Source organism: Micromys minutus (assembly GCF_963924665.1).
Source record: "Micromys minutus genome assembly, chromosome: 12".
Taxonomy (NCBI): domain Eukaryota; kingdom Metazoa; phylum Chordata; class Mammalia; order Rodentia; family Muridae; genus Micromys; species Micromys minutus.
In genome coordinates this window covers 16,469,512-16,485,549 of record NC_137981.1, presented here as the reverse complement: position 1 = coordinate 16,485,549, position 16,038 = coordinate 16,469,512, and the positions used below count along the sequence as shown (strand labels likewise).

The window sequence follows — 16,038 nt, the reverse complement described above, 5'->3', positions numbered from 1 at the left end:
CCTCCTCCTGCTCCCGGTACTTTGTTGTGCCCCCCACCGCCCCGCCCGCCTGCCTGTAAGATTTTGTGGCTGCAGAGATGGTCGCAAGTATATGGAGCACGTCCTGCGCTAGTCCGGGATTCGGGACCCCGCTGCCCCGGAGAGCTCAGCGCCAACCTGGCTCGCCCCAGGCTCCTTCTGGAACAAATGATCAGGCGGGCCTGTGGCTTGAAATCTGAAAAGCTGCCTCCTCTGATCCCATTTTGAGCCTTGAGTTGGGATAGGTCCGGAATTAATGGGTGGGACTTGACACAAAAATGGGGTGGAAATGAAGTAACACGTAGGACATTTTCTCTGTAAAAGGACGGGAGAAAAAAAGCCGCTGGAGCCTTTTCAGAGCTTGCGTCCACCACACTAGACTAATGAGCAGTAAGAAGACTGGCTGCACCGTGGCTCGTTGGTCTAGGGGTATGATTCTCGCTTTGGGTGCGAGAGGTCCCGGGTTCAAATCCCGGACGAGCCCTGCATTTTTATTTATTTATTTTTTACATCGCCTTTGAGTAACTGCGGGACAAAAGTTCACCGCTCCACAAACTTTCTCGTGCTGTGGCAGTCCTGCAGAAGAAAACAGCATCTCGTGGCTATACAAAAGGCCGGTAGCACCAAATTCCTAGGTTCCTGGAGCTCCAGGGTGCTTCCGCGGCCGATGTTCGTCCTGGAGGTCCTCGAGACATCTACCAGTCCGGTTTCTGTGCAGAAACCCACATTGTCTGCTTGGACAATGTTGGGGTGAAACTGTTTTGGGTTTTGCAGGCGGACCCAACTGGGAGGGGCATCCTTGGAAAAAAATGGGTGCGGTCCCAGCCACCGAGGCTGGAACGCCCACCCTCCGCTTCTCTGCACCCCGCCCCAATCTGTTTGCGTGCCCAGGCAAGAGCGACCTCACCCAAATCTGCGACCGAGATTCCAAAGGAAATTTCCTTTCTTCTATCCGCCATCCCACCAGGGGAAAGGAAGGAGTGAGAAACAAAGCCGCCACCCCCAGTTCGGCGTCCAGGTGGGTTTCTACTCCTGTCCCATGGTTTGGCTATGGAAGTCCCTCCCTACTGAGGACAGTTGTGGGGTTCTGTGGGGCTCCTGGGAGACAACTTCTCCGGTCTGACCGTGTGGTGTGGATCAATGGAACCCGGGCTCAGAGGGGCCCACGGAATCTGGGAAGGGAGGAATTCCAAGGAACCCGGGTTTGCTCAGATAAGGAAAATGTGAGGGTTTCTCGGTTGATATCTGATTTGTGGTGCAGGTCTGTCAAGGTTGCGCAAGCGTAGGTGGTGTTTTCGTTTTCTGTTTCCTGTCTCCCTCCCTTAACTTATCCTTAAGTGTATTGTGAAACTTTTGGAGACGGGTCAACAGCATCCTCTACGCCTTCTTACCGGACAGTTGGGATTCTCTCTCTCTCTGTGTGTGAAACAGCACATCAACCCATGCCAAGAGCAATTTCGGAGCATCTTTGTTTCGGAAGGAGGATAGAGACCTTGTTCTTAGAGTGGGACATCTCAGTGGGCCAGTTCTTCCGTCTGGGGTGGCAATAATTACAGTCAGTTTATCCATGCAGTCGTTAGATACCTCAGCACACCAGTCTGAACAGCTTCAAGAGCGAGCACCGCCCAGCTCTGAGCCAGTTAGTCGCAGCGACTTAGTCAAGAAACCATAAGATGATAAAAGGGAGAATGTTTGGGAGATTTATGGAAACGATGAGTTTTGATTTTTTTTTTCTAGAAATCATTCCGATGGGATATAAAAGTTGTGTTGTGCGTTGGAGAGCTTCCACTCACCGGGACACCAAATGCGTGTTGGCCAATTAATGTACCTCTCTTTGTTCTTAAATTCCCTCTTCCTTAAGACGAAGGTTGAGAGATAGTCTCATTTTGATCACATGGGGTGGTGGGACCTTAGTAACATGATTCGGATCATGTGGAGTTGAAGCTTAGTTTATCAGGGTGCATTTAGAAAAAGTGAGCGACCTACGGTCTGAGACCAGGCCTGGGGGAGCCATCAGTTCGACAGTGGCTCAGCTTGTAGGGGGTGAATTTCCCTCTCACCCTCGTTCTTTCTGCACCCCACAAAACGCCGTGGAGCTGTCCACTGGAGGCATCTTTAGTGTGACTCCAAGCATGGATTACGAAGTGTATCAATGCAGGCTGGTGAACCATCTCGCGAGGTTTTCCATTGTATGTACATTTGAGTTAAGTGTTACTCTCTATAAACAGTTACCTTCAGAGTGGCTTCAAGCCACGAGCAAGCCAGAGCCCAGTGTGTTGGAAAGTAAATGTTTGATTTGTATCTTATTTGGAAATGTACGGATGTCATCAGGACTTTGGTCCCATTCTCCCTGAACCAGTGGTGTCCCCAGTCCTCAGGGTTTCCCCCTGTGAGCTTTCCTTTTATAGTTGTTACTTCTGCTACTGATTATTATGTTAGTAGTGTAAAGGAATTTTCACAGTGTCCCCATGCCTTCCACTCTATAATGAGTCTTAAGGATGGAATCAAGCATACACACTCAGTTAAAGTGGGAATGTGCCAACACTAGAATTATTAGAAGAATTTTATGCCTCATGTGTCTATTCAGATTACTGGCTTGGTGAAGAGACCAGGAAATTTCCGGAAAGGAGGATAGTTTTCAGGAAGTTAAAATTTTTAATAAATACTTTAAAAAATTTAGCAGTTGTTTTATATGAATTAAAATTACTGTCAATGATATAATATTCAGGCCTGGGGTTATGGCTCAATGGTAGTCTATGTATCATATGTGAGGTCCTGGGTCTGAGCCTTGGAAAACACACACACATACACACACACACACACACACACACACACACACACACACACACACAGTGTTTAACCTTACACCTTAATTATATTCAAAACTTTAAAAAATACCCATTTCTATTTCAATATGTGCCAAGTTGGGGGAAAAAAGAGTCTCGGCTTTTTGTCAGGGATGTGAGCAGGCTCTAAATTCCCTGAGTTTTCAGGTGAGGGCCAGGGACTTCAGGGAAGAATCCTGACTTCTGAGAGTCTTTGGCTGCTCCCCCACACTCTGACATTCCTCTAAAAAAAAAAAAAGCTACTGTGTTTGAGCAAGTTAGAGCGTCAGTTGTGTGTCTGTGTATGTGCTGTGGGTGATGGTGAAGTGCCTCTGTTTTGTGGCTGTTTATCAGAAAAGGCCACACTGATGTGTCATCTCTATGGGAGTTGGCTGATATGTCCCCCTGGGGATTGATGAGGCTGTCCTGGTGTTGCAATGAGCTGGCCGCTCTCCTAACAGTGAGTGGGTGGCTCTGGAACTCAGTCTGTCCACATCTGTTTAAAAGTGCTGTTCGATTAATTGAAAAGAGGCATCACCACACACTATATATATGTTCGCACACTGAGCATTTCGGTGCTGGGTTGGAAGCCAGTTAGAGAGGCCTCACTGAAGGTCGGGGAGCGCCGTCCTTCTCTAATGCAGCCTGGTCAGAATGTGACTCTCCGAGAGAGAAGTCAGACTACAATAGCTTAGTCATTTTCTCACAGCTCCAGCCTCCTCTCCTTTCAGCTCACAGTTGGGTTAAGTGCAGGAGGGAGGGGACAAGGACAAAGGGGACCTTCAAGCTGGGCTCATCAAAGCAGGAAAGTGATGAGGTTTGTACCCACCCTCCCTCCTCAGGCTGTCAGGCCTGTTCTTAGGAAGTGGACATTGGGATGTGCACGTTCCGGCGGCTTCTGCTTGTTTGCTTGCTTGCTTGTTTTTGAGGCAGGATTTCTCCGCATAGTTCTGGCTGTCCTAGAACTAGCTAGCTCTGTAGACTAGGCTGACTTTGAACTCAGAGAACCACCTACCTCTGCCCCCCTAAATTCTGGAATTAAAGAGGGTTACACTCTGCAGTCAGGAACAGAAAGCTCACTGGTGAAGGCAAATCAGCTGATTTCAGCACTTTTTTGCCTGCAAGAGTAGAACATTCCCAGGTCCATTGCAACACCTGAATGACCCCATCAGACCCTAGAAGAAGTATCAGCCGGCTCCCACCGCCAGAAACCACTCTGCTAAGCACTCAAGTTTATCTAATAACTGCTACCAAATCTTGCATCTCTGAACCTTTAAGGAGAAGCCCAGAAAGGTTTTCATGGTTAGAGGCTCCAGGTCAGTTGGTGAGGACTTATAACAGTATAGAAATGAGAAAGCAAATAGTTTTCTCTGGAAAGGGTCCATCCAACGGAGAGACAAGGAGGTTGCCAGTTCCTGTAACTGCTGAGCAACCTTTCCAGCCCTGAAGATAAACACATAAGAACAGTTCTAGTAAACTTCACCATCTTCCTTCATCACTGTGTACTTTCTGGGTGGTAGAAGTCTGACCTCGTGGCTCTTCTACTGTGAATCTTGGCATTACCTCATAAGCAGAGCAGTGCACACAATACCTTCTGGACATGGTTTTGATAACACTTAGATGTAGAAAACTGGTTTTGCAATTGTGCATTAAAGAACAGGAGATTGAGTAGCAAGATTTTGTTTCTTGCGGATGGATGGATGGATGGATGGATGGATGGAAAGGAGCCCAGGAAGTGCTAAAAATGTATTTCTGGGCCTTGGAGAGGTGGGGGAATAGTCACCTCACTCCTTCCTTTAAGCTTCTTCCAAAGTAGTTCCTGCCTTAATGTCCGAGATAATACGTTTTTGGGTTTATGGCATTTGAACAGTGAAGCCTCAGTCCTACCCTGAGCAAGGGTAAGGACCAAACACATAAGGAAAGATCCAGCTTAGGAACAAAAGGCCACTCTTAGCAAACATTGACACCGCTGAAAAATGTCTGATCCACCAGGTGGTTAATATTTGACCCAGTCATGCTCAGGGAAAAGGTGAATGACTCCTTGTTTTTCCATGACTAGTGTCCTGAGTTTACAAGTCTCTGCCAAAGTCGAGATCCTGAGATATGTCCTCCCCACCCGGTCACATGAGCACTGTATATAAGCAGACTGAGAGGAGCCTCTGGCTTCACACTGCAGGACTCTGTCTCCAGGAGCAAACAGCTCGACTCGGCCCCAGCCGGAGGAAAGCTGGGCAGCTTGTGTAAGATCCTTCCCTGTGGGCGCTCAACTAACTACTCTGCTTCTTTTCCACTGCGCTCTTTCTAGCCGCTCATCTATTTTAGTGAAACCGGTTATCCCCGGTTATCCGCGTCCCCCCCCCCCCCACCTTAGGCGTTATGGACCCAAACCCACACACTAAAAAGAAAGTGAGTAGGAGTCAAAATTTAAAATGAAAACAGGTTTCTTTGGGGCGGTTTGTATCTGGGAAACATTTAACGATATTGCGAGCAAGGAGATGGAGGTCTAGCAGGGATTCTTAAATTGCGATTAACTCCCCTCCCCATCCCCGCAAGGCTTAGGAAGCCTTTTGCTGATGGACATCTGAACTGTCACGTTTCCTTCTATAACAAGCATGTGGCTTGGCAGGAAAAGAAAAAGAAAAAGAAACCTTAAGCTTGGTGATGGTGACGAACACCCTTAGTCTCAGCACTGGGGTGGCAGAGGTGGACAGATCTCTGTAAGTGTGAGGCCAGCGTGGTCTACAGAGCAAGTTCCGAGACAACCAGGGTTACAGAGAGAAACCCTGTCTGGAAAAAGAAAAGTTAGAAAGAAACGAAAAACCCCAAGCCAGGAAGTGCTTTCAGCAGTACTTGGATGCTCTTTAAAAACAAAGTGGAACACGTACCAAGATCAAAAGATGGTAGGTTGAGGGAAGAAAGGAGGACTAGGAGGACGACCAGCCCAGCATCTGGGGTTCCAGCTTCCTGCTGTTCTGGCTTTCTGTTGGACGGTTGCTAGGATACAGAGCTGGCGAGAGTATTTTGGGTGTTTACCTCACTGCGCCCCCTGCTGCAGGAAGGTTGCTTCATCTCTACGCTACAAAACACTGCAAAGGGAAGAAAAAGAGAACGCTGTTCTGTGTTCACCGAGTGAGCACGGCGGGGGTTAAGAATGAATAAGCCGAATCTGCGCAAGAGTTGGAACTATTCACTGCAGAAATCCGAATGACAGTCATTGTTGTGTGTGTGGCCAAGGTTCAGCACCTTCGGCCGTGGCAAATTTACATCTGCACCCCCTAATAATCCGGCTCTTGCTTGTTTTCTCACAGTTAAACCTTGCCTGACTTTGAGGGGGGATTTAGAGCTAAGAACAGTTTCAAGGGAGTGGACAGCAGACACTGGGGGTTGGGGTGTGCTGGAAGTTGCTTTCTGGGCGTTTTAGAAAAGTGAAGTCATATTGAGACTGCACAGAGTGAGTTGGTAAAAACTAATGTGCAATTTCTGCAAATTAGAGACAAGTAACCCCCTTTTCCCGGCCACATGGGCCTAAGAGCTTTCAAAGTCTAAATAGCAAACGTCATTTTAGGATGAAAGAAACCCCTGTGTAGTATTAGTCTATTCATGGTACACGGGCTTGGCTTACACAGTGAGCCTTCGGGGAAGACGTGTTTCAGTGAGAGTGGTCCCCCCTGCCCCCCCACTCACTGATTTCTGCCAGTTGATACCTTGTAACCATTAACTAAGGTTATATACCTTTTTGGCTGCAGTTCCAGTGTTGCTCAATATGGCTACTGAAACCGATAAACTACCTCATAGTTTAGTAAGAACCGTAGACTTCCAAAGCTGGGAACCCCTCTTCTTTCTGAACGGTAAACTGTAGGCCTAAGGAGAAAAAGGAAGTTGACTACCAGAGCGATATGAGAGTCTTCGGGGAAGGCAGCACTGTGACTCAAGGTAAAGAATGCAGATATAGATTGTACAGCAGCAGGAAATACAGACAGGTAAATGGTTGTTTGCCTAAGATCACGTGAGCAATGGTGTGTTTGGAAACAGCAGCCATGAAACCTGATAGCTGGTCAACATCTGCTTTATGATAGATAGCCTTAGCATTTGGATCCTCTATGTTATGGCTTTTGCTTTGGGGTTCTAAGTACCCAAAAGCCTGGTAACTTTAGGCACCCTGAATGAGCCTACCAGTCCCCATTCCCCACAACCTGGGTTTTAACTACCTGCTGGCGCCTCCACAAGAGCCAACTGTCCTCCTATTCAATGGCAACACCCCTATCCACTGCTGCCACCTGCTGATCCTTTTGAGTATTGCCAGCTCTCGTTACTTTGTTTAGGTTGGCATCAGCCAGGCTAGTCCCAAACAGTGCTCCAGTATTTTTTGCCTGTTCTGGGATTGCAGGCACGCATGCTGTAACATACACAGATCCTCTTCGTTTTTAAAGAGAAATCGCATTCAGGAAAGAGCATCCCCAAACAAACGGAAAGAGCTCAGCAAGCGGGTGTCATGCAGCCTAGCCGCTCTGGAAAATGCTGGTAACTCTTTAGGGGTGGCTGTGCCTTCTGCACTGGTGCACCCATCTTTTCTCAATAGATGAAAAGACACACTCACGTTTGATTCTGTTACAGATCATAATTGCATGCTTTATGGGATTTGTCATTTCAGCGCTGTGAAATGACCGAGACTTCGGTGTGACTTTGGAGTTGGGCTGTGGTTATCATGAAACAGAAAGGAGGGGCCAGTGTCAGGTGCCAACCAGAAGGGCAGTTCACTTCCCACTCTACCACCGTCTTCCACGTGCTCAGCAGAGCCTAAGACTCCCTGACCACCTAGATTCCAAGTTATACTCCTGACCTTGTCCTGCTAAGCAGACTATAGACTGAATGCCAGAATCTCTGCCTTCTACACACACACACACACACACACACACACACACACACACACACACGTGCACATACACAGACACACTCATGTGTATGCACATGCACACACACAATGTAAAAATTAAGTGTTCAGACTTACAAATAAAATTAAGGATTAACTTAATGCAGCTGAAAATGTACCATACTTCAGGATAAAAACAAAACAAAACTTACTTGGAGCTGATTTATTCTTAAGTAATATTTCTTTAGGTTGAAAGATGCAACATTCTTTGTATTTATTTATTTACAGACAAGGCCTCCTGCATCCCAGGCTGTCCTTGAATGGGCTCTAGAGGCAAAAATGACATTGAACTTACAATTCTCCTGCCTCCACCTCTTTATATCTACATAAACTAGGTGTGGTAGTTCTTAAGGAGGATCAACAGTTTGGGACCAGCCTGGGTGCAAGACCTCATCTCAAAATCAGTCAGTCAATCAATCAATCAATCAATCAATCAAACAAACGAAAAATATCAAACTTATAAGTTGATTTTTTTTCCTATTAAATGTAGGGAGATTCATAGTTATCTGATATGATGGGGTGTAGACCTATAATGGGTTTTGTGTGATGGTGAGTGCTTGTGTATGTTTCTCAGAAGCCATCTACCATGTTTTCTGGGACCGGAAGGTCACCACTTACAAGGCTGGCTAGCACAGCTCCTTGCGTTTCTACCTCCACAGCACCAGGATTGCTTGTTATCAAGTCTGGCTTTTTGCTTAGTCGTTTCTTCCCTATAAAGTGCTTTTTAAAGGCTTATTTTTATTATTTTGAGTTAAGTGTACGCATGTGTGTCTGTGGGCAGGTTTGTGCAGGAGAGCTCCTGGTGCCCACAGAGGCACTGGATCCCTTGGAGCCTGAGTTGCTGGTGGATGTGGGCGCTTAGTGTGGGTTCTGGGACCTGAGCTCAGGTTCTCTAAAGAGTAACGTGTGCTTTTAACTTCTGAGCCATCTCTGCAGCCCTACCATGAAGAGGGTTTTTAAGTCTCAGGATGATTTTTTTATATATATATTTTCCCAAAGAACTAAGTATATTATCAGAAACTGCTTGACCTTCCTATTATTTCTCCATTCTCAAAATTTCAAATTCTATAAGAAGTAACGTTTTAGAAGTCCATAAGAAGGTTAAACTCCAGCGGAAGACACCTTTGGTCCTATGGTGGACCATTGACAGATGTGTGTGGCGCAGGGTAGGTGTCTTCTCTCTTCTCTTCCGAGAGATCGTACAGGGACTTTTAAGATCTCGGGTCTGCTCTGTTTGGTGTTTCGTCTCACCACGCCTAAGATCATTTGCCTATGCTAATAGTATTACAAATGTAGGAGACACTAGAAAGTATTCTCTTAGATCATCCAAAGAGCATCTGAGGTAGGCCGCTCTGAAGACAAAGCTTGAGGCCCCTGCTTTGCTCTGTAAGAGTCTCTTCCAGGCCCACTTCAGGTACCACACATGTTCCATTCTTCCTGTGCACTGCGTCGTAACTCTGCCCTCAGGAGAAGTAGACCTGCTCCCTTTGTCCCAAGGGATCTTCTCTACAGCTTTGCTCACTGATGTGGGACTCAGTGAGTGCCTGGATTCCCATCTCAGTAGCCTGTTCTTGTGCTCAGAATCCTTCATGGCTGTCAGCTTCTGGGTTACTATCTCACCTCAGGAACCCCCAATCCCTTCCCCATGGATGCCACATTTCTGTCCTGTGCTTTTCTCTTTTTCTTCTTCCTCCCTGACCTCTCTCCCCACAGAGAATCTTCTACATTATCAAGCTAGCATGGATTCAAGCAATCCCCCTGTCTCTGTTTCCTAAGTAGCTGGGCCCAGCATGTATACACTGCTCCTCGACCTTGGTCTATCTAAAGGTCTTTGTGCCCTAGGATCTAGCACAGTTTGGGGACTTGAGTAATGTTTGCTCGCAAGTTCGGTGAATTAAGGTTTTACGTAAATTTTGTTATGCCGTGGGTGATGGTGAACCTAAAGAGTAGAGAGATGGCTGTGTCAGAAAGGTCAAAGCAAAGGCGTAGGTAGCTGAAGACAACTGCTTTATGTGTTCTTCCAGAGAGGAATGTCTCTACCCATTTAGTCTGAGTAGGAAAGTAGTCCTATGGTCCGACCATTCCTGCTTTTGTGCCCTTGGCAGGAATCTCTGTTGGAAGAGATGGCGATGAGCCCAGGCCCTTTGTTATTGGTCATCATGCTGGGTCTGGTTTCGACCCCTTCAGCTCTGGCTCAGAATAACCCCAGGTACACAAAATTCCTGAGTCAGCACTACGATGCCAAGCCAAAGGGCCGGGATGACAGATACTGCGAAAGTATGATGAAGAGGAGGAGCCTAACCTCGCCCTGCAAAGATGTCAACACCTTTATCCATGGCAACAAGGGCAGCATCAAGGCCATCTGTGGAGAGGGTGGAAGCCCTTACAGAGACAACTTAAGAATAAGCAAGTCTCCTTTCCAGGTCACCACTTGTAAGCATATGGGAGGGTCTCCCCGGCCTCCGTGCCGGTACCGAGCCTCTGCAGGGTTCAGAAGCGTTGTTATCGCCTGCGAGAATGGCTTGCCTGTCCACTTCGACGAATCTTTTTTCAGTCTCTAGCCTGTCAGCAGGCCCCTGGCACAGACCGAGCTCTGTTCTCTTTTTACCTCCCCCTCACAGCCCAGAGCACTGGTTCCAATGTTCACTGCCAGGGACCAGAAAATGAACCATCTGAAGCACCCGTCTCCTGATTAACAACGCACAGAAATAAAGATGTCTCAAAAAGCCATCCGTCTGGAAGGTCACTAGTCCCTAATAAATTTAGCTTTTCCGTTTTTCTCTCTTAGCTGTTCACTAGGGGAAAGGGGCTGGAACAGAGATAATTCTTCCTTATCTGTTAGTCAATGAGAAGTTAGATTTCATCTTCCCATGGTGCTGAGGATGATAAATTGATTTAAAAACAGGACGGGGAATTTTCAAAAGAGGCAAGTTGTCTATTAAGTAATAGGTCACTAAAGGAGCCCTTCAGAAAGGAGTTTAGGATCAAAAGCCAGCTCACCAACGATATCCTCCCCTACGGCCTGAGACTGTCGGTACCCAGAGGACAGACGCAGCTTCAGGCTGTCCTCCTCAGCAACCTAATGCATCTCCTTAATTTTTTTAAGGACCCCAACTCTGGCCAAACCAGATTCACACAGGAAAAAGAAATTCAAGCCTAGCCTCCATGAAGCAGAGCTGGAGACTTTTATCAGTGATCATTTGACACAGGCTGTCTCAGGTTGTGAGAGAGGCAGGTAGAAAGTGAGGAATACCCAAATGTGGGTACGGGATCCCCAACAGAGAGTCATATATAATCACCTCAATACTGGTCTTATGTGCAATTTCCTCTCAAGTCACACTGTAAAAGGTTGTAAGGACATCCCTCCTTTTTTCTTTCCGTTTAAAATATCACTTTTTTTATTTTATGTGTATTTTTATGACATTGTTTTGCCTGCATGTATGTATGTGCACCACATGTGTGCCTGGTGCCCAGGGACGCCAGAAGTGGTGTTGGATCCCCTGGAACTGGAGGTGACTGTGGTGAATGCTGGGATCCAAACCTAGGTCCTCTGCGAGAACAGCAAATGTTCCTAAGGGCGGAGCCACCTCACGGCCCCCTTTCTATAGGTGGGACCATAGGGTGGTTCAGGGGTCTTGGATGGAATTACAATTTGCAAAGGTAGAAACAGGAACCAGCAGGGTTGCACAAGGGGTTTCGTACATGTCTTGTAAAGAAGGTTTCTTTGTTCTTGGACAGTGCAGGTTTACTACTGTCAAGGGGTGAAGGCCCTAAGCAGTTGTTAATTATGATGGAATATTTGCTTCCCAGACTGCCAAGCAAAGAGTTCCTTCCCCTTCCCACAGCCCCTCAGATTTTCCTTTGTATCCATTGAGTGTCTCTCTCCAGTCTTAACCAAGGATTGATTCCTATGGAATACCCCCAAGACATTCATTTGCCATAGTTATTTTATTTAAAAATTTAAAACTTTTCTATTTTATGTCATTTTCTCATTACTTTTTATTGAGTGACATTTGACAACTTTAAGGAAGTTATATAAAGTTATAGAAAGATTACTTTCTCTCCATTCTTTGACCAGGTTTGTTTCAAGTTCAAAGGCTATGTATAAACCTAGCTTGCTGGCGCTGTCAGATACACAGGCTCAGTAGGTAATGTCCTGTTTAGCAAAGGCTTATGAACACATACCTAGGTGTTTTATTTAGAAAACAACTGCTAAATGCAAACTCACCAAAACCCCACTTTCCCCGTGTCAGGCTACAGCCAGTACCTGAGTGAGCCCAGCCTTCCTGACTATTCAGATTTAGGGAGGGCTTGAGAAGTGGGCTGTGTGCACACGCTCAGCACAGTACGAGCCACCGTTCCCTCAGAAAACAGGTAGAGGTTTTTCAAATGTCTCTCATTAGAAAAGTTGCCCTGAAGTGCTTACCACTAAAACTGACCACCCAAGGTTTATCCAGGGACTCACACGGTAGGAGAGAACCTACTCCTTCAAATCAACCATCAATCAATCATCAATCAGTCAGACAAGAACATCTCCCAGATTTCATGGAATGGTGGCCTGCAAGGTAGAGGAAAGTCCCCTGGGACACAGATTGCCAATTTTTTGAGAGTGTGCTTAACTCTTCAAAATGGGGTCAGCAGTACCGAATGCAACAAATTGCGGTCATCTGTTACGAAGTAAAGGAAAACAAGAGAAATAAAGATGGTGAACAGCTCCCAAGGTGGGCTCGGAAGACCACGCCTTCCTCTGATCTGTAAGAGTCTACCCTGGGCCCACATCAGCACTGCACGCTTCTTCTGGTTCTCCTCACACTGTTAGTAATGCTGCCTTCTGGGAGAAGGGGACCTGCCTGCCTTCAACTTAGGGTGACCCCTGCTTTTCCTTGACAAAGGGGGACAAATGGGAAGCTATTGCCGACCTTTACTGACCACTTACAGTGTTGGGATTACATGTGTGCACCACCATGATGGGTAACATGTGATGGCAGAGATAGAATCCAGGGCTTCATGCACGCTTGGCGAGCACTCAGCGGCCTCCAAGGATGCTAATACCAGGAACAGTGCTCCCCCTGACCTACAGCTGTGGGCACAGAATTAGAGCATAGAGCCTAATGTCTTTATATGCAAAGATGTGGCTGCGAATATGGGGGAAGCGTTGAAGAATAATTGCACTAGATACTGGTAATTATCACTTATCAAAGCATGGGCTTGAGGTAGAATAGAGTGAGCCATAAGCCATTTTAGTGGTGTGCCTGATCTGCCTTCATGGAGTCGCATCTTTGAAGACAGAGGTATCTGTATACACCAAACCGTCTCAGAAGGAGCCTGCTCTTGGACTGTGCCTGCAATGAAAGAGCAGCTTGACTCTTGAAAAGAAACTATCTCCTCTGGTACTTTGGGACCTTAATCAACCTGCAAGTCAATCTGAGGACTGGCCACCAGATGGCAGCATCCCCTAGTCATTCCATAATCCATGCCTGCCGCAAAGGCCATGCCTTTATTACTCCTGTTTTGTTTGTTTAAATAATGTTTACTAATTCTATAAGAATTTCGTACAGCGTGCTTTGTTCATCTCCTCTTCCCTATCTCCACTGCTCCCAGATCTATCCCCAACTCTTCCATCCAACTTCAGGACCTGTTTATTATTATTATTATTATTATTATTATTATTATAACTCATCGAGTCCAGTTTCTATTGCCCAAATCCTCCTGGGTTTAGGGTTGTGTTCTGGAGCACACTTCAACCTACTGGAGGCCATGCACCCTTAAAGAAAGCTGACTTTTCCTCTCTAAGCCACTTCAACTTGCGAACAGATCCTCACTTAGCAGTGACACTTCATGGCCACCTCTCCGCTCCAGGCTGGCATTTTGTCTGGCTTGAGTTTGCTCTTGTAAACAGTGTCTCAACAGCTGTGAGTGTATGTGTTCCCATGCCCTGTTGTTCCCAGAAAACAGTCTCACGGTCGTCATCCCCGACTTACAATCTTCCCACCCCTTCCCTCCAAATGATCTCCGAGCCTTAGGCAGAGGCTGTGTTAGTTTTTAAGAGAGAAGTAGAGTTTCCCCGGAAGATGTGGTTTACTCTACCAGCACGGTAGTCACAAGAGAGGGAGGAGAGACTAGACCAGAGTTTGTTCTGCCTAGTCTCCCTTCATTTCCCGGATGTAGAGCATTCAAATCAAAACACAATCTTACTCCGACCTGAGTCTATCTACACTTTTGGGAACTGAAGTTTCCAGACCACCAAACGCTTCCTAGAGACCATACAAGTCAATTCTCTAACAAAACCCAAGCTCCAGTTTTATGTCGCTTTCTCTCTCCTTGTTTTATACTCTAGTCAGGCAGGCCTGGGCTGACTTGCAATGTCAGCTGTACCGCCTGTCACTCAGTAAAGAGAAGGATGTCTGCTTACAAGGAAGGCCACTTGACAAACCCGTTAGTCTCAGAGGAAAAGGCACCAAAGGGAAGAGCCAGGAGAAGGGGAGACACTAGCGGAAGGAGGGGCAAGGGAGGGTTCTAAGCAGATTTTACTTTACCCTTTTCAGTACTTCTGCAGAGCCCGGGTCCTTACCATCCTTTTCCCCCATTCTTGTTTTCTTCTCAGGCACTTTCTAAGTAACGATGGATCTGCACAGGACCCGGTCCTTGCTAGTTCTCTTGGTGCTGACCCTGCTAGGGTTAGGGCTTCTACAGCCCTCCCATGGCCAAGACCGAATGTTCCAACGGTTCGTTCGACAGCACGTGGACCCTCAGGTGACCAGCGGCAATGACATCTACTGCAACGTGATGATGCAGAGACGAAAGATGACTTCTCCCCAGTGCAAGCGCTTCAACACCTTCATCCACGAGGACATCTGGAACATCAGCAGCATCTGCAACACCCCCAGTATCCAGTGCAAGAACGGCAAGATGAACTGTCACGAAGGGGAAGTGAAGGTCACAGACTGCAGAGAGTCAGGGGGCTCGAAGGCACCCAACTGTAGATACAAGGCGAGAACCCGCTCTAGGCGAGTAGTCATTGCCTGCGAGGGTAGCCCAGCGGTCCCAGTGCACTTTGACAGATAGAGGACAGCCTGAAGCTGTCACAGCTGGGAGTTGACCTCCGAGTCAGTGAGACTCCAATGAATGATGCCTCCGGGCTTATACTCACATATATCCAGCTTAACCCATGGTATTAAGTGCATCCCATCCAAGGGAAGAAACCTCTCCTCACAGCACTGTGGCTTTGTTCCCCAGATTCTGTCCCCTGGACCTTATGCACTGCACACATTTAGATAGTATTTCAACCATCATAAAGAGCCTTTTTCTGTCCAAGTTGTCTCATTTCAATCCTATAACACCCCTAGATGCCAATTCTGATACTTTGTTTAGAAGCTTAGAGTTTAAGGGTTTGACAACCATTCAAAACAGGAAGAGCTCGGACAAAAGTCCATGCTTTCTGTTATTCCTAGATGTCATCATTAGGGAAACCGCTAAGAGTTTGGAAATAGGGGCTGGAGAGATGCCTCTGTGGTCAAGAGCACTGGCTGCTCCTCTAGAGGACCCAGGTTCAATTCCCAGCACCCATCCAGAAGCTCACAGCTGTCTATAATCCAGCTCTAGGTGACTTGACACCCCACACAGACATGCAGGTAGGCCTCACACCAATGCTGGTAAAGTAGTTTGGAAATAACATATTGGAAAAATGAAAGTTACTTGGTATTATTTTGGTTTGTGGCTACTAAGATTTTTTTTAACTATATGAAAAATGTAGTAAATCACTAAACTTCATGTACCCTTCTCCTCCGAAAGATTTTCAATATTTTATTATAATAAAAAGCTGTGTGTTGAACCACCTGTGTCTGGATTTGTGTTCCGCTCTTTTTCAGTCCCTGTCTAGTCTGTGCACTCTGATACTTAGTGTCCCTGTGCATTCTGGTCAAATACAATGGTCATTAGATCCATCACGGCATACGTCTTTGTCTCTTTTACTCCACAGAAAGTGATCCCTCTCATACACAGACCTGAAATAAGAACTCAGATGTGGCCTTTGCTAAAAAGCACCAATGCTTCATGCAGCACACGGAGAGTGCTGCATTGTTTGGCATTGTTGATGTTTACGATTGCATAAACCCAGTGGGTGACTGAAATGGGCTAAAGGCTGGCATTTCTGGCCGCATGCGAGTTTTCCTCTTTGAGCCTTCTGTGGTCAAATAGAGTTCAAGATCAATAAGTCTGATGAATAAACAGAGAGTAATGGCTTTTCCCTTTTAGGATTGTGTGTGT

At 46.6% G+C, this 16,038-nt stretch overlaps 2 protein-coding genes across 2 annotated transcripts; both read left to right on the top strand.

Annotated features, from left to right (window-relative positions):
* Positions 1–903: 903 nt before the first annotated feature.
* Positions 904–15,598, top strand: RNASE4 (ribonuclease A family member 4). The gene is made up of 2 exons (XM_080926007.1): positions 904–1,036; positions 14,378–15,598. Exon 2 carries the CDS (start codon positions 14,395–14,397, stop codon positions 14,836–14,838), a length of 444 nt encoding a protein of 147 aa, XP_080782133.1. The 5' UTR covers positions 904–1,036; positions 14,378–14,394; the 3' UTR covers positions 14,839–15,598.
* ANG (angiogenin) lies at positions 9,897–10,334 on the top strand (the record flags this gene model as incomplete). Its single annotated transcript, XM_080926254.1, has 1 exon — positions 9,897–10,334. One exon carries the CDS (start codon positions 9,897–9,899, stop codon positions 10,332–10,334), a length of 438 nt encoding a protein of 145 aa, XP_080782380.1.
* Positions 15,599–16,038: the final 440 nt, after the last annotated feature.